The sequence below is a fragment of the Tyto alba genome, unplaced genomic scaffold (genome assembly GCF_018691265.1).
Source record: "Tyto alba isolate M040663 unplaced genomic scaffold, T.alba_DEE_v4.0 Super-Scaffold_12, whole genome shotgun sequence".
NCBI classification, from domain to species: domain Eukaryota; kingdom Metazoa; phylum Chordata; class Aves; order Strigiformes; family Tytonidae; genus Tyto; species Tyto alba.
Window position 1 is genome coordinate 6,343,774 of NW_024881274.1, and position 20,277 is coordinate 6,364,050.

The 20,277-nt window shown below is 38.0% G+C and overlaps 2 protein-coding genes across 5 annotated transcripts; both read right to left on the bottom strand.

Annotated features, from left to right (window-relative positions):
* Window positions 1-3,371: 3,371 nt before the first annotated feature.
* Window positions 3,372-11,710, bottom strand: KRT222 (keratin 222). 2 transcript variants are annotated; one of them, XM_033004135.2, is made up of 6 exons: window positions 11,442-11,620; window positions 9,328-9,456; window positions 8,376-8,596; window positions 7,245-7,321; window positions 6,953-7,058; window positions 3,372-5,591 (listed from the first exon to the last, which is right to left on the bottom strand). In XM_033004135.2, the coding sequence occupies exons 2-6, from the start codon at window positions 9,430-9,432 to the stop codon at window positions 5,378-5,380; spliced, it is 723 nt and encodes a 240-aa protein (XP_032860026.2). In that variant the 5' UTR covers window positions 9,433-9,456; window positions 11,442-11,620; the 3' UTR covers window positions 3,372-5,377. The 2 variants fall into 2 exon arrangements, with proteins under 2 accessions (XP_032860026.2, XP_009969270.2); XM_009970968.3 differs by having other exon boundaries at window positions 3,373-5,591; window positions 11,524-11,710.
* A 3,152-nt stretch (window positions 11,711-14,862) lies between these two features.
* On the bottom strand, window positions 14,863-18,452 carry KRT12 (keratin 12). Of its 3 annotated transcripts, XM_033004129.1 has the most exons (9): window positions 18,152-18,452; window positions 17,835-18,082; window positions 17,145-17,227; window positions 16,764-16,920; window positions 16,311-16,472; window positions 16,087-16,212; window positions 15,509-15,720; window positions 15,170-15,252; window positions 14,863-14,960 (listed from the first exon to the last, which is right to left on the bottom strand). In XM_033004129.1, exons 1-9 carry the CDS (start codon window positions 18,450-18,452, stop codon window positions 14,863-14,865), a joined length of 1,470 nt encoding a protein of 489 aa, XP_032860020.1. The 3 variants fall into 3 exon arrangements, with proteins under 3 accessions (XP_032860020.1, XP_032860019.1, XP_009969271.2); XM_033004128.1 differs by having other exon boundaries at window positions 17,835-18,452; XM_009970969.2 differs by having other exon boundaries at window positions 15,503-15,720; window positions 17,835-18,452.
* Window positions 18,453-20,277: the final 1,825 nt, after the last annotated feature.

Below are 20,277 nucleotides of genomic sequence, written 5' to 3' on the forward strand. Positions count from 1 at the left end.
CTCTGCTTTTTAACTGGGGAGGGGGTGGGGGGCGGTTTAGCCTCCCCGGCTCCTCCCGGAGCCCCCGCCGGGCCGAAGCCTTCGCCGGAGGCCGGGAGGGGTTGTGTCGAATCTGCGGGACGCAGAGCGCAATGGCGGTCCGGGTGCGGCCCCGCCGCTGCCGGGAAGGAGGCGCCGCCTCGCCCGGTGCGGAGAGGGTGTTACCGGTGCTCCCGAGGCATCGTGCGGCCCGGGCTGCCCTCACCCCGGCCTCGCAGCACCGGGTTCGCCTCCTTCGCCCCGGGACGGCAAGGGGAAGGGGCGGGCGGGAAGCTGCCCGCCTGCCCGTTTCTGTCAGCACTTTCCACAGGGAGCCTCTCCCGCTTCCCGCCCTTCCGCCGGGCGGCCCCGGCCGCTCTCAGCCTGTCCGCAGGGCCCGGCGGGGAGGAGCGGCCGCGCTGCCTCCGGTGGCGAATCTGCGGCGGAGAACAAAGGGCGGGGGGAGAGCGGGTTTGACCGTTGGCGTCTCGCGCCCGCGGGCGTTTGGCGCCTTTTTCCCCTGAGGGGGAGCGCGCGGTGGGCCCTGAGGGGCCGGGCCCCGGTCAGCCTCAGGCGGGCAGTCGTGGCGCTGCCGGAGCGCGCAGCGGCGTGCGGAAATGGCGGCTGGGGAAGGGCAGCTCTCCCGCCCGACGTTGAAGGGGAGCAGGACGGGGCCCTCAGCCTGGTCGGGTTTGCCGTGCTGGTGTGGGGGGCGGCCCTGGGGCGGCGGGGCAGCCGGGCTGTGCCGGAGACCCTGGCTTATACCGCCGTGTAGGCTGACATTTCAAACTAAAGCAGGCTGACCGACTCAAACACGTACCACAGAGGATTGTGAATTACGAGAGTGCGCTGGGAGCAGTGGAATTGTCTAGAAAGTTGCAGAAATTTGCGAAGGTGTCATACATGGAGGTAAAAAGCGTGCAGATACAATAAACCACAGTACACGTGTGGCTCTGAGCGTCTGAGGAAGATGGAGAATTTCAGACCTCAGCATTCAGTGTAGGAGTCTTTTATACAGTGGAAAGTGTTACAGTGACTGAATTAAAAAAGAAAATGTAAAGTTTGGCATTGAGATGCTGTCATATGGCTCATAAGGTAAATTTCTAGACATCCACAAAGGAGGATTTTGGTGGATCTGGTGACTGGCCGCTGAAGGAAAGCCTAACAGTCAATGATCGTGACAGGATAGTGGAAAATCTTTGATTTTTTGAGCAGAAAAAGATACATGATACCTACCTATCCCCAAAAGGATGGTAGAAGGGGAAAAGAAGAAAAACTAATTGAATATGAGGCTGGGTTGCTGCAAGTTAAACCCATTTTTTCTTGATGTCTACAGTTTGTCTAGCCCAGTTTGATTTTGCTCTCAAATAAGCACATTTTTCTGAACAAATAAAAGAGACAAGAACCCTGCCCTCATCTGCCTGCGGTGTGCTATCTGTGGCCACAGTGGAAAATTGTTGACATGCAGCACCAAAATCTGTGACTTCCATTTGGTAATTAAAAGAATGTAAGAATTGAAAAGATTCCTCAGTCTGCCAGCCGAATACACTTCTCTTTAGTCCAGTTTCACCAGGAAAGCACATTTATAAGGAAAAGGTGAGAAAACACTTGTTAAGAGGTGAAAAATAACCTGTTTTTTCCCAGTTTTGACGTCTTCATGCATTCATCTCTAGTTTATTAATAACATGATTTTGTTGATAGTGCATTTAATGCTGATGTTGATAACATTAAAATAAATTCGAACTTTGTGCAGCTTATTGGAATATTTACTAGGGTGTTCAAGTACATTTACCGATACTCACTTTCCATGCTAATAGTTTTGAATTGTTATATGTGTTTTCAAAGCCAGCAATGTATTCTTTACTTTGGTTTATGTGTGGTTGGTTGGCTGGTTGGTTTTTTACTTTACTATTTGCCTAATTTCCATGTAGTGATAGTGAAAGAATTTGCCTGTGTACATTTTTTAATATCCTGTGTGACATAAGTCATTTTACTGATTTAATAGGATTGTTTATATTGCATCATACTAACCAGGGGGTCTAAATAATTGGCTCTTATCCAACTGTTTTAATTAGCAACAGTTTCATAAGCTACGTAATGAGGACAGATATTAATTGGAAAGTAGGTTGAGACAATGAAACTAATTTTTATGCCGGACATTTGCAGGTATTAGATGGCATCAGCTCATCTGGTCTAAATTTAATTAGCAGTACAGAAGTGAAGAATTCTTTGCCATATTATCAAGCTTCAGTGTTGTGTTCTTTAACTCATCTTTAAAGTGACCTAAAATCAGGGTGAGATATTACTGTGAATACTTCTTTTTTCTGTGCTCATGTAGAGTTCACACTGACTGTAGTGGAAGTCCAAGTAGTTTATGAATGAAAGAGTAAGCTCATTCCATTTGAAGAGATGGATTTTGTGAATAATGCAAAAGATACATATGTACTGTGAGGAGAGAAAACATAGTTAAAACCAGGATGCACACTAGAACCAGGTCTAGAGTAGCAGCAAATGAAGTCAGTGTCAGGGAGTCCCACATGAAGAAAATAGCCTTGAAGAGGCAGGAGTAGGCTGCCTGCAGAATGTCATGTGTTAACAAAAAACAGCTATTAAACTGCGTTTGGTTTTTTTTTTCCCCTTAGAGCATCAGGTTTCATGATTATGAACCAGTATAACTGGCTTTATGCCAGTTGTTTCAAACTTCAGACAGGAGCTGTATATTTCGTGAGTAGTTGAGTCTGGTGTTAAACAATGGCAGCTTCTGTGGGCGGAATAAATTTCTCATCACAGGACAGCTCAGGATGAACTTGTGCTGTCATTGGGGTCAGGGAGATGGCTTCAGACACTGTGAGGTCAGGCCAGTATATGGATGAAATAACAAATATGAGTAAGGTAAACATTTTTTTCTAGTTACTTAGTATCCCAGACAATGTTTACTATAGATACACAGTAATTTTTCTCTTCTAAAACAATATGAAGGTTGTATTGCAAGGTGATGTCAGGTATGTGTTCTGTACTATGTTGGATGAGGTTTCTATCAATAGGGAAAAAAAATTTGGAGTTACGCTATAGAAAATAATACCCCAAGAAGTACCGTAGGTCAGAGAAGCCAAACACCCCTTGATTAAAGAAAAAAATGTGCCTGTGAGTAAGATAATTCCATTATTGTTCACGGTAGAGATGGTGGTACCTTCCATGTATTTGTATAGTAATTTTCATATGCCTATGCAAGCTATTCCTGCAAGAGGAAGTTTGCCTAGGCAGTTTTAATGGTATATGTAGTAAGCTAAGTTTCTGTTACATATTTGCTTGCTATTTATCTTTGCCTGTCAGCTTATCTTTTAGACTATAAACTGCATATGCCAGATGCTGTCCTCTGTTATTTCTTGTGTGCTACTCAGAACAAAGGACTTTAGATCTAGTCAGGGTTATTAGATTTACTAGAAAAAGAGTAATTTTTTTAGGAGGAGGACACACGTTACAAGTTATGATAAAGATTCTTAGGAAATTTGTGTCTTATTATAGAGGACAGCTTAGAAAACGCTTGGTTGCAACACTACAGATTCTCTTAGCTATAACTTTTATTTTGTATTTATCTGTTACTTCTTTTAAGGTAAACACATTAAAGCTCACAAAATATGCATGGGCAAACTCATTTTTCATACTTTTTTTATTGTACTACTATGATTTACTTTGGTAAATTCATATCCCTGTTTAAAGTGCCTTAAAGAAATTAAAACTTAGTTTAAATTCAAGTATTGTAAAATGTACAGAGTATAAGCACAAAAAAAGCTGCATAGTGAAAATATTAGAGCAGGCTAATACATTCAGGATGCCAAATACTCAAGTATTAACAACACCAGATCAGTATTAAGGTTAATGATAATTAGCCAGCTTCATACAGTAGATATAGAACTGTGGGCACTATAAATGCATTGTTCTTACCATTAACAAAAGATAGAAGCATAACTTAACACTGAAAGAATTTGTGGTATCAGTTTTTGTAACACATGCCATAAGTAATAAGGCAAATACTGACACTTAAATTAATCTTTACATGCTGCTGTGAATCCAGCCAATACGGTACATGTTTTTTCTAGATTCTGAGCCCCTGAAATCCCAGTGATTTCAGTGAGACTTTGTGACATCCACGCCTCTTAAAAATCCTCATAATCAATCATTCTTATCTTAATACAATTTTGTTTGAATTTTTCTTTGAAATTTGTCTCATAATGTAACAAAGAAATGTGTCTGAATTTATATTTCTGGGTTTTCTGTGTACATATGTAAGATCATCTCCTGTACTTTGTATTTGCCCATAGCTAATTTGAGTAGTAGTGGGGGATACTTCATGGGTATGGTAGAATTTTACTTTAAATATGTAGGCCTTATTTTATCCATTTAATTTGAAGGAGTAATAGTGGTACCCTGGCATAACAGTGACTTGTTATGATACTAGATCAAGAGCATAACTTACCTATAATATTTGTCATAAGAGGAATTTGTTGGAGATATTTTAATTCACATTGTTATAATAATCAAAATCAAATACCAGCACTAAATTGTTTGGTTGACTCCTTACATTTGAACAACTGCAGAGTATAATTTTTCCTGCTATAGCTAAGAAAGTTGTAGTACAGATATGTGTGGACACATAAGAGAATGATTGATTTTCAGTGGAAATTTCTGCTTCAAAATCAGTGGAACAATATGGCTAAAATATTATTCATTTGTAACAACACTTTTAAAAATGTGTGTATAATTATGCAAGGAAAAGATATTTTTGCTCAGTTGTTGCCTAAAAAAATTAATTTAAAAATACCAGCAACTTTTAAAAGAAGATTCTTTGTTTTAAGAGCAACTTTGGATGTAATTTTTGCTGTTAGAAAGAGTTATTTTAAAATATATTTCAAGAAGTATGACAGTTGTGATATAAATTATTACAAGGATTCATCAGTCATTATATGTATGCAATATTGAATAATTAAGAGAATAAAATATGCATTTCTCATTTCCAGAAAGAGAAAACAAATTATCTTTTACAAAGGCAGAATATGTCAAAGTATAAAGTTATAGTTTAATTTTTGTAATTCTTGATGAAATTCTACAAAACAACAACAATAATGAGAAAACTAAAGGGCTGCACCCAGAGTATAAAACTAGTAGAAGTTACATTTCTTGTATTCTTAACTCCCTTGCTCTTCTCCCTTTCTTTTAAAAGACTTGCACGTTTTTATTATATTAATCAAAGTACTTAGTAAGATTTTGTAGTTGTAGCAGGATAGCAGGCCGTGTAAGTCCATCTACAGTTTATTTCCAGAGTCTGTTGGAGATGAACTTTGGGTTAATTTGCTGTAGGTTAAGGTTTGATAGAAGGAATACTGCAAGATCTCCTCATTACCAGCCTGACTTCAATGTCAGGAAGAGTTTTCTTTTTAGTGTGCAAACATCCTTCATCCATTGCTGCTAGGTGGAGATCAAAGCGCAATGAAACTGATTTTTTCCTTAAGCGTGGGTTGTCCTTAAAGAAAGAACCTTCCCATTCTTTAATGACTTCATCCACTTTTTCTGTCCTGAAACAATAAAGCAAATGTATTTATGATCCTTTAGGCAATATGAATTATCTACCTTCAGGACTGTTTTTAAAATGTAGAGAGAAATTGCATAATAAAATGTCAAGTTATTTTAGATGGGTACTGAGACACTAGAATGTGTCTTTTTTTTTTTTTTTCACAGATTCATTCTCCAGAAAGGCTAAATAAAGGGTGAGGGCTCGTTATATTCTTCTTTTTGTACTTTTAAGTAGACGTGGATACAAAACCACTGCTCCAAACACATCAGGCAGTTTGTTTCCAAGGAGAAAGTTTGGAATCCAAGCTCAAAAACTTTGCAAGAAACCTCTGTACTAGAGTGGGCAGGACAGAATTCCTGCATCTGAAAGCCTTCAAAACAGGGATGAGAACATCTAGTTCAGATCCAAACCTCAGAATGTAGATGTACATTAAATTAAAAAAGAAAAAAAGAAAAAAAGGGCAGAAGTAAAATATGGAGAATCCAAACCACGGCAATGATATTTAGGCACCCAAATGTTATTGATTTAATCCTTTAAGGACATGTCAGGATCCAGGTCTGGGGGCCTTACTCAGGTAAACTCTACCCAGCTGAGCAGCCCCATGCAAATCTGAGTGACTGTGTAAGATGAGCAAAGCTCATGTATGAAAATAAGTTTCAGGTATGGAATGTCTATGGTGGACCATATGATGACATTACTTTTTAATCCAAATTTCTACTTTTTCAGCAGCTGATTACAGTTAAGTATCAGTGCACAGTACACTACAACTTGCTTTAAATGTAACAAATGGTAATCTACCAAAGACCTTAAAGAGCAGCAGGAAAAAAAAAAAAAAAAAGAGGCAATCCAGTACTATTAAAGTAATTTAAGGTAAATAATATACACTAACAGACATTCAGATGTCCACTTAGGAGCCAAGCTCTACCATTCCCTGTTTGGTAATTGGTGAAACATAGGAGTTTCCAAATAGCAAGTTAGAGCAGCCAAGCCTGAATTTATGTGCATAAATATGCCCCAGAGGGACTTTGCACGCATGGTACGGGCTTTTTTGCTTTCAACTTTAACTACATGAATTATTCATAGTTTCATTCTTAACAGAAATAGAAATTACAAGTCAGAAGCATCATCATGATATTATTAGCTTAGGAAGTAAATACTAATAAAAAGAACTTTAACATTTAATGTATTGTTAAAATATGCCATACAGTATATCTTCAGGAACTATCACTGTTATTCTGGAGCTTCTTGGCTGAATGGGCAAGTTTTAACAGTTACTAAATAAAGGAAAACTCAGAGCTACTGAAGTGTAATGCCCACCATTTACTTTCAACTGTTATTTTGTTAAATTCATGTTTATCTTACTGTACAGTGCCACGAGCTTCGGCGCTCTCTTTCATGATATTTCCATCTAGAACTGCTTGTTTTCTCATCAGTTCCACCTTCTCAGCTTCATGTTTCTTTACACCGTCTGTAAAAGAAAATGCAGGTATACTAGGTATACAGAAGAGTAAGGTCAGGACAGAGGACGTGGCGGTATTTTTCCTCCTGTTGCATTGGATGAAAATCCTTTTTTCAGTAATTTGTCAGTAGTTAGGAACCTCCTTTAGGGCCATAAACCCCTAAGGGATATGTGAGTTTATGTCTAAAAACTCACTTGAAGGCAGTGTAAAGGTAATCTTGCTAGTGGTAGGCTTTTTGTCATCCTTCTGGTCAGGTATAGAGCAACGAAACCTGCAAAAATAAAAATTATTACAGTCATCTGATAATATTGAATAACTTTAATCCAAAACTTTTCTTATTAGCAGCTATGAAGAGATATTTTAAAATATGAGAACCATGAGAAGTTCTGTTTGATTGTAGTAACTATTTGTTAGTATTTCTCATTCTGAGTATAGAACTGAAGAAGGTTGCTGAAAATATGAGTGCAATTTCATAATTATTTTTGGACAGTTTTTAGTCAGTTTGTTGTATGCTAGGAAGAATGGTTTAATTTTATTAGTACTGAACTGTGTGTATTTTCACAATTAGAAGCATTAAATGTGACACTGACTCCCCTGTCTGGAATATTCTTATGGAAACGTGTGAGGTTCCTGGACTGAAACTCTCCATTTTCTGTAGAAAGGACTGAGGGAGACAACTTTCCATTGAAAGACTTCAGAATCTCGTCCCTGGTTTTGTGGCGATACCACTGCTGAGTGCAAGACATGATACTTTGCCTTATCTTCCTTGTTGTTTACATTTGTATAGCTGCCTCTCTCATGTCTACACTTCAAAATACTGGGGTTTGTGTGCCAGGGAAAGGGCAGGTATGAAGAGTGACAAGGCAAAATATCACTGGAAAGCAGATTCTTAAATAGCATCCTCCTGTGTGCCTTAGCACACTTTGAATGATGCCAAGTAGATGAACTTGCCATGCAAATGGCCCTCTGTCATGTGCTGAGACGTGAACTCCTCTCGCAGAACTTCACGCGTGTGGGCTTGCTTCATCAGTGGTCTGAGACAAACACAACCCACGCCAGCACCTAATGGGGTACAACGTCTGCATGCACGTGCTGTGCCTCCAGTGAGGATGCAGTAAGCGTGCTATTAGCTGCAAGGTGTCCTGGAGATCCCCTGAGCTCCAGAAAGTGGAATCGGTGAAGTTAAGTTACAATGAAACCATTCCTAAGGATTTTATACTGTAATTTTTTAATGATTGGTTTGTGTATTTACAATTCTGATGATTATAAAGTGAGAGGTTCTGAGATGGAAGATAAATTTGAGTACTTTTTCTCTAAACAAGTACCTGTTCTCTTCTTGCTCAAGCAGACTGCGATATGTTGCTATCTCCTCCTCCAGTTTCATCCTGGTGTTCAGGAGAATTTCATGCTCTTGAAGCTGTTTCTCAATACCTCTTCGCACTTCCAGTAGCTCTTTCTCTAAGCATTCAATCTCAGCTTCTAAATTTTGTAGTTGCATGTGGTACTGCTGCTCTGTGGCATGCAATGAACGTTCCAAACCCTTTTCCTGTGAAATTTAACTCATATTTTAAGATTTGGCAAGTATGTTATACGTACTCATTACCAATCTGTGTATTTTTATGACAGTTCTTTTAAGAATGTTCTTTAGGAACAGGAGTAGAGCCTTCAAGATAATACTTTTGCTGAGAAATTTTCCAGTGAAATCTGTAATAATTTAAGATAGGTTAAAAAAATGTAGCCTTCTGTTGTACCACCAATCCACTACCATTGATTTTACAGATCTCTGACTTTACCTGTATAGCTAAAACAATATCCGCCTTAGTACTGTATGAAAACTGAGCGGTCTGTATGCTCTTATAGCTTGTCTATGTTACTGAATTCAGTAAATTGCTGACATATTTTGTCATGAATTAATTGATAAATTTGGGCCAAACACTCAAAAAAAGTTATAAACCTGATGTGAATTGGCTAGCCAGAATGACCAGGATCTTCATGAGGGAGTATAATGCAAATATGTGTTTGGCAGGCATGAGGAGGTAAAACCGTGTATATTGAATGTGATGCTCTCAAATGTGAGCGCACGGCTGGGCTACTGCCTGTTGGCTAGTGCTCTGTGGGACGAGCTGAAAGTCCACCTCAAAGCTCTGCACTTCTGTGGGTGCTGTATTTCCACTGTATCATGGATGTGGTTGTTACATAAACTGAATTGGGGAATAGTTGACATCAAGATAATTTATTTTTTCCAGGAGATTTCAAGTTTAATTTTATGATGCTTACCACAGCGTGGAGAGATTCAATTTCGATCTGCATATGGTGCCACTGCCGTCTTGCTTCACAGAGTTCTGCTCTGGCTGCCTTTAATGCTTCTGCATCTTTGTCCATTCTTTTAATTGTAGCTTCTTCTAGCTACAAGTGATATAAAAAAGATAACAATATTAAAAAAATATTCAAATAGTGAAAATAAAATAAATATATTAAAATATCTAGTTGGAATTTTTTTAGTCATATAGATTTATTGAAGCTAACAGTGATGAGTTAATATTTTATGTACCATGTAGGTGAGAAGCCCTTATCCTGCTGTGTTTGATGGGACATAGTTGGCTACATCTTTATCGCTAACATGTTTGTTGTAGAGGAATTCTCATGCAAATTAATGAGTTGCATCGAGACCTTATTCACCACTAGAGTAAAGGGGCTTAAGCTTCCAGGTTTGAATAAGGTTTTTTTGTTTTTAATGTATTTTTGATTTCTAAGAACAGCTTTATAGAGAGGGAGCCCTTTTGAGTGGTTGCGTGAATATATCACAAATGACAATTGCTGTAATTATGTTTTTGCCTTACCTAGTCAGTGACTAGATTTCAGAGAGCAAGTACCTCCATTCATTTAAATATGAATAGTGTCTTTGTCCAAATCTACAACTTTCACTTGTCCTCTAAGGACAGTTTGTTTCAGAGTTACCTATCAAAGGAAGGAAAAAAATGGCATGTTCTCTGAGTATATGCTGTCACTTATGTTAAATGTGACAATTCAGAAGTGAAGTGCCTGTTCTAAGCTTAATCCTGATCTAAAATATTATTTGACATAATTTGCCATCCTTAAGGCTGAAACTTATTCTTAGGAAAAAAATAAATAGTCAAACAAGCACTGTATTGTGTTTGCAAGAAAATGTGGGGGTTTGATTTTTTTTTTTTTAATCCTATTAGAAGTATTTTTTTAAAGCCAATCCTGACCACGTGTGGGGTCGTTTTAGATTCGGGCTCATCCTTCATTTAGATAATATATTCATACACTTAACTCCCAGAATGATTGTTTTTCTTATGAAACTTATTTTTCCTTTTTGATTCTGAGTTTTATTGCAAGTGGTGAAGATACCATAAGCACATGAAACCATTTTTGCGTATTTTACTGCTTTATGTAAGTTATGATGCCATCAATTGTAAGAAAATAAACTCTTCAATTCATGTCTTATGAAGCAAGTAAAGAAAGTTTCTTTTTTTTCCCCATAACATATTGACCTATTGGGATTTTACCATGCCATTGCTTTGGTGAAAAATCTAGATTTGGCTAATCCACAAGTGAACACTCAATGTTATTTGCTTGCCCTTTTTTGCCTGGGTACGGCAGAATTTATGTGACAAGATGATGTCAAGATCCATTGTCTGCTTTCTGCCAAATGCAAATACAAACTTGGCTTAACTATCTAGTTTACAGCTGCTGTGTGTCATTGAGTTCCTGTGTAGATCAACCAGATTGCAGCAGTAGTCTGGCCTGTGGTTAAAATAAATCTCAAAAATTTCTGCAATACGGAAGTACAACAAGGTGATAAAAACCTAATTTTCACCCTGAATTTCCTGATGCTTGATGGCCAAAAATTGTTTTGCCATTTTATTTCAAGGTTCAGTTAGGTTTTAGAGATGTTTTGTATGTAAATCTATAATAGCAGCATTGTGTGTTGATAACATTTAATCAATCTGTATGGAAGAACAAATTATCTTTGCTGAAGAGTATAACATAGTTTTGCTGTGAACAATATAAAATAGTTCCAGAAAGATACGGTTTTGTTTAATACAGGTGCTAAAAATGGCAAAGCTTTCCGTAGATAAATAGATTCTTTACATTGCCTTTGATTTTCAAGATTCTCTTTTCCTCTGGGATAACTAAATGGTGCTAGAGGTTACCATGTTACAGCATATGTCATCATTTTTTAAATCAAGACAATATCACTGTTGCAAGTACAGAAAAACATCCAGATGAATTACACAGCATTCGTTTAGTGTGAATTTCACACCCTAAACAAAATCTATTTCCATATCTTCTAGTTTACATCTTACTGCAGTAAAATCAAAATCCCTTCCCCAGTAATATGCTGCATTGAAAAGGAAATACTGTACCTCATAGAGGCTGAGGGAGGAACTGTATAGGCAGGGATTGTCGCCTTACTCTGGAAGGTGTATGTCTGTATGAAGTCATTACCTGGGTCCTTGCTGAGATGATGGTCTTTATCTGATTTCTGGTGATGAGCGTTTCATACTTTGCCCTGATCTCATTGAGGAGCTGGGACAGTTCCATTCCCCTCCCATCCTCCCCTTGGCCAGCCGAGCAGTGCCGGGGGACGAGCCGGCTGCTGCAGAGCCCTTCTGCCTGCAGCCAGAGCGCAGCGAGCACGGGCGGATTTTAAAGCTGCAGAGCTTTATTTCCGAGGGAGCACTGAAAGGTCAGAGGCTTCCAATCGTTTCTAAGGCAGGTTTAATAAAGCAACGGCCTGTCGCTTTTGGAGCGACTGAAATGTAGATGCCTAAATCATGTGCTAAAACGAATAGATACAATGTCTGTATGGTTCTGTTACGCTAGCGCTGTGTTGTTATAACCTCAGAAATGCGAGGTTAAGCGATACAAGCAAAGGACAAAATTGCAGCTGCACAGCACTCGAGTGCAATCACAGAGGGGAGGGGAACAGCTTCCCAGCAGTACCCCTGTACTGGTGGCAGGGCTGCTGGAGCGTGCCTTCCGCAGGCGGGGGTGCAGCACTGGAGCAGGTTATTTAAGGAGTCACGGTATTTCCATCCTTGAAGGTTTCTGAGACTCCATGAGGTGAAGCCTCAGGTGGCTGACCTGATCTAGGGTTGAGGACTGTCCCATTTTGAAAGAACTGGGCTCCTGGACATCCTGTCACCCAACAACATTTCAGTGTTTTTCTGGGCCGGAACACAGAAAGCGGGAGAGGAGCCAGCACTAAGGGTGAAGAATGCTTGTGCACCTTTTGGCAAGGGCTTTGGCTCCTCTTCTGCAGAGTGCAAAGTTCTGCGGAAGTAACACTTCAAACGTGTCTAACTGCTGTAAGAAAAAGTGTCTGGTTTGTCTGAAGGGGTTTAGAGTACCTCTGCCATGTGTCAGTGTGTTCAGTTCACAGAATATTCAGATTGTGTAAGATTCTTACACCTTCTCTAACAGCTACCAGGGAGGCAGAAAGTATAGGTTGTCTGCTGTGATGTATTTTGTGGAAACAGTTCTTTATTTCCTGGCTCACAGTAGTTACGGGACGATCCCAGTGATCTTGTCTGCTAAGGGTGGCTCTTACCTATTTTTCAAAGTTTTTTCAGTAATGCACAATACCAGATATTTAGTAAGAAAGTTCACTAGATAGAATGCATTTTTATGCTCCAAATAAGATAAGTAAAATGAGGAAAAAAGGCAGTAAATTTTATAAGACACTTGTCTTTTTAGAAGTCAGAGTATTATACCACTTAAAAGTCTCCTTGTGTGCATAAGACTTCCTTGTTCTTGGCTCTGTCTGCTGGCACATGCCAAAGGATTCTGTGTTCTGATTTTGTTTTTCTTAGCTGGCTGTTTTTCAGCTGACCTGGACTGAGATGAGAATGTTTTGTTGTACACTATCTTTTCTACAAGTGTCTTAATTATTCTAGTTTTATGTATTTTTAAAGCGAAAATACTGACAGTGTTTTTCACTGATGGTATGAAAACAGCCACATAATAAAACCATCAGGAATCCATCAAACAAACATAGGATACTTTAGGACATTTCATATTTCTTTGTATACAATTATTCTGAAAGTATAGATGTCTTTGGAAGAAGCAGAGAGACATATTTTTCACTTCAAAATGGAGAGGCTGTCAATAATGGGGAAGATGATAAGATTTCAGGTTTTCAAATACAAAAAAAAATTATGGATAAGAAAGAGAGATGATGAATGCTGTGCTGTTTTAGGAAGAGAAAAAATTTCCTTCAATCTATAATTTTAAAATTTCTCTATAGTAGTACTCCTGGAAATCATACCCAGCCATATAAACAATCTCAATTTGTCTATTTCTGATATTAATTTATATTGTAATTATTTTACTTTAAAAAATGTAGTCTGCAACAGTAAAAGATATTATTGAAATACATCAAATGTAGTAAGATTCTTTTCATTTATCTATCAGCACTGCTTTTAAAGGATGAAAAAAAGGAGGTACACTTGTGTTCCCTGCTTTTAGAAAGCAAATTACTTCCTTAAAATTTTGAAGATGGTGCATTTACTCAAGAGTTTTTCAAGTTCTTCCCTCTCTGTACTGACAGATATAGGAGATTCTCCTATTTCATTTCTTTGGGTTGTTTATGACAGTGCTTTTTCTTTAACTGACTGGATTGTAGATGTTGTAATTCTACTATGCTGATTTAGTTCTTTGATTATTGTTTTAATTACTCTGGCTTTTATTGGTTTGAAGAAGGAAGCAGAAAAAATGCTAGTAGTGGGTTTTACAGAAGGCAGAATGGAAGTACAGTATGAAATCTGTGCTCCCATTAAACACTGAGTTTGGGTCAAGGGTTTAAGGGACGTGATAGAATGTGCAGAATGACTGGATTCTAGAGATGCAGCAATACACATGTAAGTAAGAGGTGACTGTAACTTCCTCATCTTATGGGAGAATCACACAAAAATCATCAGTGTTTTGGCTCAAGAACAAAGGCTTAGGTGGAAATTGTAAGGGGATTATGTTTTGGTTCACAATTTTGTTTTGGAGGAGATTCCTTTGAACAGTTCATTGGAGTTGGTCACCCAGGTGCCAAATTCAGGATGTGTGCTGTGTTGTGCTCCCGGGAGGCGGCATTCCACACCGTGGGGCTGCCGGGGTATCCCTTCTGTTCCGCTGGAGGGGCAGGCTCTGTGATAGGCTGTTCTGCTTGCAGAACATCTCTCATAAATTGATAGCTTTAAATTATAAATTAGCAAGTACTACTTTAATCCCACATTTATTTTTTTACCATGTACATATTCTATCATTGGATTAATTTCTTTAAATTAATGGGGAGTACTATACCACACATAGAGTATGTGGTAAAGGAAGATACCCAACAAAATATCAAATATGGATCAGGAGCAGCAGTCCTAAGTGAAGAATAAAAGGAGACTAATATCTTAAAGCTTGTTGAGTCTTTTTTATTAGTCAAGAAAACTGGAAAATGAGGTTAGAATAGCAAAAGTATTTTATCTATTAATTACTAAAAATTATTAGAAAGCTCATCTAATTAAACGCATAATTTGTGCACCATATTTCTAGTTCTTGAACATAGAATTGTTGAGATATTTAAAGAACACCATGAAAATAATACAGGTAATACCAATAGACTGAAGTGGAAGATATATTGCATGACTGCTAAGAATGAAAATGCAGGCTTTGTTTTATATAAAAGAATCTTAGTAAAAAGCCAATCTATTCTTATCATGTCATACAAAAGAACAAAATTATTTATCCATTTTCGCTTTGGAAAAACATGGAGTAAATGGATCCTTTGCAATATCAGATTGTGCCTTATATCTTCTCTTCAACTTCCTTAACATGGGATGCAACAACTTTTCCATCTACCACTTCTTCGACAATTGTCTTGATCTTTCTAGTTTTGGTAGGATCTAAACATCATAAACAAAAAAAATATTTATCAAAGTGTTAAAAATTATAAAACAGCAGCACATGTACATGAACAGTTACATCCTTTTCCTTTCAAATTAGCTTCTTGTTTTAATGAACTCTGTGATGTAGTTAAACAGAATAGCATGTATTATTTTATTTAGAAGAATGACTTTAGAAACAGAATTTAATTCAGTCAAGTTCTACCTACCCTGAGAAGAATCCAGTGATTGCGTTTGTGATTTGGACCCTGTCAGGGGTGAGCTTTCAAATGTAACTCCCTGTCCTGCGGTCCTAGAAATGAATCAGAGACATGCAATATTGCAGAATGTTTGTCAGGATCAAGAGAAATTCCCTTTTTTCATTGGCATTGATTATTTTAAATAGCAGAATGGTTTGTTCTCAGGTGTTATTTCAGAACCCCTGTATGTGCCTTACTGACTTTTGGTGAATGAACCACTTCTTTTCACCTCTTTTTTCCTGGAAAGGATATTGCTACAGAAAATAAAACAAAGGAGATATTTAATGTAAATGAGTTACTTACACAAACTCGCCATCGAGCAAGCGACGGTAGGTTTCAATCTCCATTTCCAGGCGACTCTTGATGTCTAAAAGTTGTTGATACTCTGCGTTCTGGCGCTCCATATCAGCCCTGACCTGAAACAGCTGAGACTCCAGATTCCCAATCTGAAGTTGCATTTGTGAAAGCTGAGCACAGTAACCTCTTTCCGTTTCTGCTAAAGTGTCTTCAAGGGATTTTTTCTGTGTAAGAAGGGTAGATATTAAATAATTTCTGACTGAAGAAAAAAGAATTATTTACAAAGGTAAAGCAAACAGAAATAGTTTAAGAGGAGTAAGTATAGCCTCATTACTTAGCGATTTTATTCATGAAATACCAGTTTGAAAACTGGCCTTTCCTGCTTCACCAAATGTGAATAAAAAGGTTCATCTGCTTTATAATATGCTACTTGCAATCCAATCATATATATTACTGATACTTAGGATCTAAAAGAATGCAGGATTTAATAGGAAATAAATGCAAATCTTAAATCTTACAGAATAATATAAGATCTAACAACACTTCTGAAGTTGGAAAATTTACTAGTTAGCAGCTTCCTTAGGACACACCATGGCAAGCTGAGATTGTAGTTCAATTTCCAAGCTCTGGAGAGTCCGTTTTAAATCTGTGATCTCACTCTTTCCTGACTGAAGCTGTTCGGTGTTGGTGGAGATTTCTCTTTTCAGCTCCCCACTCTGAAATGACAAGGAAGAATAGAATGTAATTTTACTGTTCCAAATATTTAATTCAGTTTTACATGCATTTTTCTGAATTTGCCATCTCTGGTTGTTACTTTTTCATTGAACCATGCTTCAGCTTCTTTACGATTTTGCTCAGCAATGACTTCATACTGGCCCCTCATGTCATTCAAAAGCTTGGTCAGGTCCGTTCCTGGAGCAGCATCCATTTCAACGCTGACTTGGCCAAATGCACTGCTTTGGATGCCCTGAAGCTCCTGGAGAGATTTAAAATAAAAGAAAGTTTCTGTTAATAAAGGCAAAATAGTTCTACCAAAAATAGATGTAAAGAAATATATGTGATATAAATTCTGTTTCAACAAGAAGCCGTAGCTTGGGTGCGTATTTCTTTCACTCTTTCACTTAGTAAAGTCAAAAAAGATCAGCAAACAAACCAAAGACTGAAACCAAGGAACTCCCACTGGCATAAATAAGGGAATAATTTGGTATTTTTCAATTCCATCTGGCTTGTTATGAACTCACAAAAAAAAAGGTAAAAAAAAAAGTACCTCTTCATGATTCTTCTTGAGATAAGCCAGTTCTTCATTCAGGCTTTCAATCTGCATCTCCAAATCAGCTCTTGTCAAGGTCAGCTCATCAAGAACTCTGCGCAGACCATTGATGTCAGCTTCCACACTCTGGTGAAGAGCCACTTCATTTTCATATCTGTAAATAAAGTAATTAAATATGATTTTTTACATGGTTAATGAGGTCAAATATAAACTATTACTATGTACTTATATAGCTTTTCATATGAAAACTTGATACACATTCTAATATTGTTTAATTATTATGTTAAAGTATTCTACAAGTAAAGAGATCTTTACATACAAAACAAATCTTTCCTTAAAATGTTAGTAAGAGTTTTTGTAATATTAAGATATACTTACTTCAGTCTGAAATCATCAGCTGCAAGTCTGGCATTATCGACCTGCAAAATGATTCTTGCATTGTCGATGGTTGCATTAATGATCTGGAATACAAACAGTGTTCAGAGAATGATTTTATCGCCCAATGGCTTTGCAGTTCAATAGAGCTACTTACATTACTGTAATCCTAAGTGCGATTATAATATGAAAAGTAATTTGTTAGACTCTTGTATAATTTACTCTGTAAATATATAGGACAGATTTCCAGCTTCTGCAAGTCAGCATGCTTCACTTAATGGTAGAATACCGGTTCACATTCTATGACTAGATAGTTTATAATCTTTGAAGACGTTGCCAGGTAGTGTCTCTATTTCAGGAATTGAATTTGTGATGTAAGAAACAGGAAACTTATATAAAATGTAAACTTTGTAATCTACAAGAGTTTGTAGAACTGGATTCCATCACTGCCTTCTCCTCTATCCAAATTAGACCAAGTCACACAGCATTGTGTGATATAGCTGCAGAACTGCCATTAATATACAGGAAAAATTCAACACATGATGCCAGTGTGATGTGACACAGGTTATTACAGGCGTTGGTACTGTAGAATAAATTTGCTTTTGGTTTCTGAAAGGAATTTGTTATTTTTATCCAAAATATTATTAGGTGAATCACAAATGTAAAGATATGTTAAGTACATTGCTTTGCTACCTTGTTTCGAAGATCTTCAATTATAGGATAATATTTACTGTAGTCGTTCCAAGATCCAGGGATACCAGTGCCAGGGCCAGTTTTCTCGTACCACTCACGGATTTTGCACTCCAACTCGGTATTGGCGTCCTCCAGAGATCGTACTTTGTCCAGATAAGCAGCCAGACGGTCATTGAGGTTCTGCATGGTTTCTTTTTTTGAGCCAGAAAGAAGGCCACCATCCCCAGCACCCGCAGTGCCAAAACCACCTCCAAAACCAGATCCTGAGCCACTACCAAAGCCACCTCCAAAACCACTGCCTGAGCCGCTGCCTAAACCACTTCCTAAACCCCCACCAAAAGCACTGCCTAAGCCACTTCCATAGCTACCACCTAATCCACTACCAAAGCCTCCACCAAAGCCACTGCTTAAGCTGCTCCCTAAGCCTCCGCCGAAGCCAGAGCCTGAAGCAAGCACAGAAGCAGCACCAAAACCCCCGCCAGATCCACCACCAAACCCAAGTCCACTGCCAAAGCCTCCTCCACCACTAGAACCAGACATTCTCAGAGATCCCCCGCCAAGGCCACTCCGAGAAGAGAATTGCCGGGATCCACCGCTTGTGCGCACAGAATAGGCCATGGGGCTCAAGGTGCCCGGAGCTGTGGTGTGAAGCGCACGGCACAGAGCAAGGCAGATCGGAGACCGTTTAACCTTTATGTAGGGAAGGCAGTGGGCGTTGCAGTAGTAGTCCCCACCTCCTAGGAAGAGCTCTAATTCTTTCCCTCTCTCTCTCTTGTTTGGAGGGGAAGTCAGTTTAGCATGTCCTGACCCAACTAAATGATATGTGCCAACCTAAATTGCCAATGGGAGTGGAAATCTGGTGCCCTCCAGGTATTTGCAGTTTGAGGGGAAATAGGTGGAGTAGAGCTAAGACATTATGATAATGTTTTGCCAGGTGCAGTGGAGCACAACTATTGCTTTTTGCATTTAAATCCTTCCTAAATAATTTTTTTTGTCATTACATATTCACTGCTTTCTTGGTTTAGGGCTATTATTATAGAATTAGGCTTAAGTCAGTGGCATGATCCTTTTCATATCATACTTCCCAGTGTGCATGTCAAAAATGTGTTTCTTTTCACAATACTTTCTGGCATGAACCTCTGCCAGATTAGTGCTCCCTGTATGCTTAATAAGAAGTAAGAAAAATGATCAGCAAAAGTGTACGAAGGGGTGTATGGACGTTTAGTGATCTACAGGTTGACCATTAATATGAAAACATAAATATACTTGATTATGCCTAACATAATTTGTAATTGTGTTTTCTGCCCAAAACCTTTGGTCATTGTTATATCTCTATATAGCATACGGCATAGCCGATACCAACAATTTATACATTTGAGCTGAAAACTAACCATTGGTTCTTCTAAATAGTTTGCTTTATCTCAAAATAAGAAAAGTGATTTCTGTATTTAGTGCTTTTTATAATATAAAGATCAAATATAGCTCTTCTGGTTGCAGGTAGAGGCATGGAAACCTTCAAAACCAATATACTTTTTTTTTGAAGTTATTTTGGTAAACAGAAAATTGTTTTTTCTTTATCCTGACAGTGGATTTGTCAGTTGAAATGAATTAATTTTTAATTTATCTACATCCAGGAGCATGGATGATCTTTTGGGCAGAAATGTATTATGAGCAGTAGATCAAAGTAAAGCATTTATGTAGAAATGAATTGATAGCCAGGTATCAGTGACTCATGTTAATGAAAGCAAAGGATTATTCTATTTGGCAGCTGTTTATGTGCAGTGAATAACATACTGGACAGGTAAGATTTCAAAAGGAAGAGTTTTTTGTGTTTATGTTGTCAAGAGGAAAATGTAGACTCCTTGGACTGAAGATCTGGGTGTGGCATAGGAGACTTATACCGTATGGGAAAGGGTACGTGCAGCTTTTGGTAGAGAAAGGTGTAACAGAGATGGTGTTTTTTTTCTTTCCGAACTGAAAGGCAAAACATATTCTTATTGGTAAAATATATTCTTGTTGATAAAATATCTTTGCTTGCTATAGTCCCTGGTGGTATAAACATTCACAGAGTGAAAAATAATAAATAGGCTTCTTCAATATATTTATTCATTTTAATTAATTATGAAATGCAAATTGACACTTCTTACTTATTTGGAAATCAGTTTTTACTGAAGTGAAGCTGCATTACATTTGAATGATAGTTCAAGTTCAAAAAAGGTGCACTGAATCAACATATTAATGCATTTTGAAAAACAAATCTAAATGTGCTAATACATAAGAGAAAAAATAGATTGCTAAACTTCAGATTGCAATTGAACTAATATGTTTGATAGCGAATGTTTCATCTGTATCTGGTAAATTGTTTTTTATAAAGTTTTGATGAGGTGCCCATCAAGGTTTCAGAAATAGCAGCTCTCTTCCAAAAACTTATAATTTCTTAATA

Bases quoted from the DNA above. Each gene is read 5' to 3' on its own strand.
- KRT222 (XM_009970968.3), bottom strand. From the start codon at position 11,619: ATGGAACTGTCCCAGCTCCTCAATGAGATCAGGGCAAAGTATGAAACG. The intron at 9,457-11,523 runs GTAATGACTTCA...TATCACTTGTAG, and splicing joins TCATCTCAGCAAGGACCCAG to CTAGAAGAAGCTACAATTAA. The intron at 5,592-6,952 runs GTAAGATAAACA...TTATTGTTTCAG, and splicing joins GAAGCTCGTGGCACTGTACA to GACAGAAAAAGTGGATGAAG.
- KRT12 (XM_009970969.2), bottom strand. From the start codon at position 18,452: ATGGCCTATTCTGTGCGCACAAGCGGTGGATCCCGGCAATTCTCTTCT. The intron at 16,921-17,144 runs GTAAGTATATCT...CTTTATTTACAG, and splicing joins GCTGATGATTTCAGACTGAA to ATATGAAAATGAAGTGGCTC. The intron at 15,253-15,502 runs GTAAGTAACTCA...ATTCATTTCTAG, and splicing joins TTGCTCGATGGCGAGTTTGT to GACCGCAGGACAGGGAGTTA.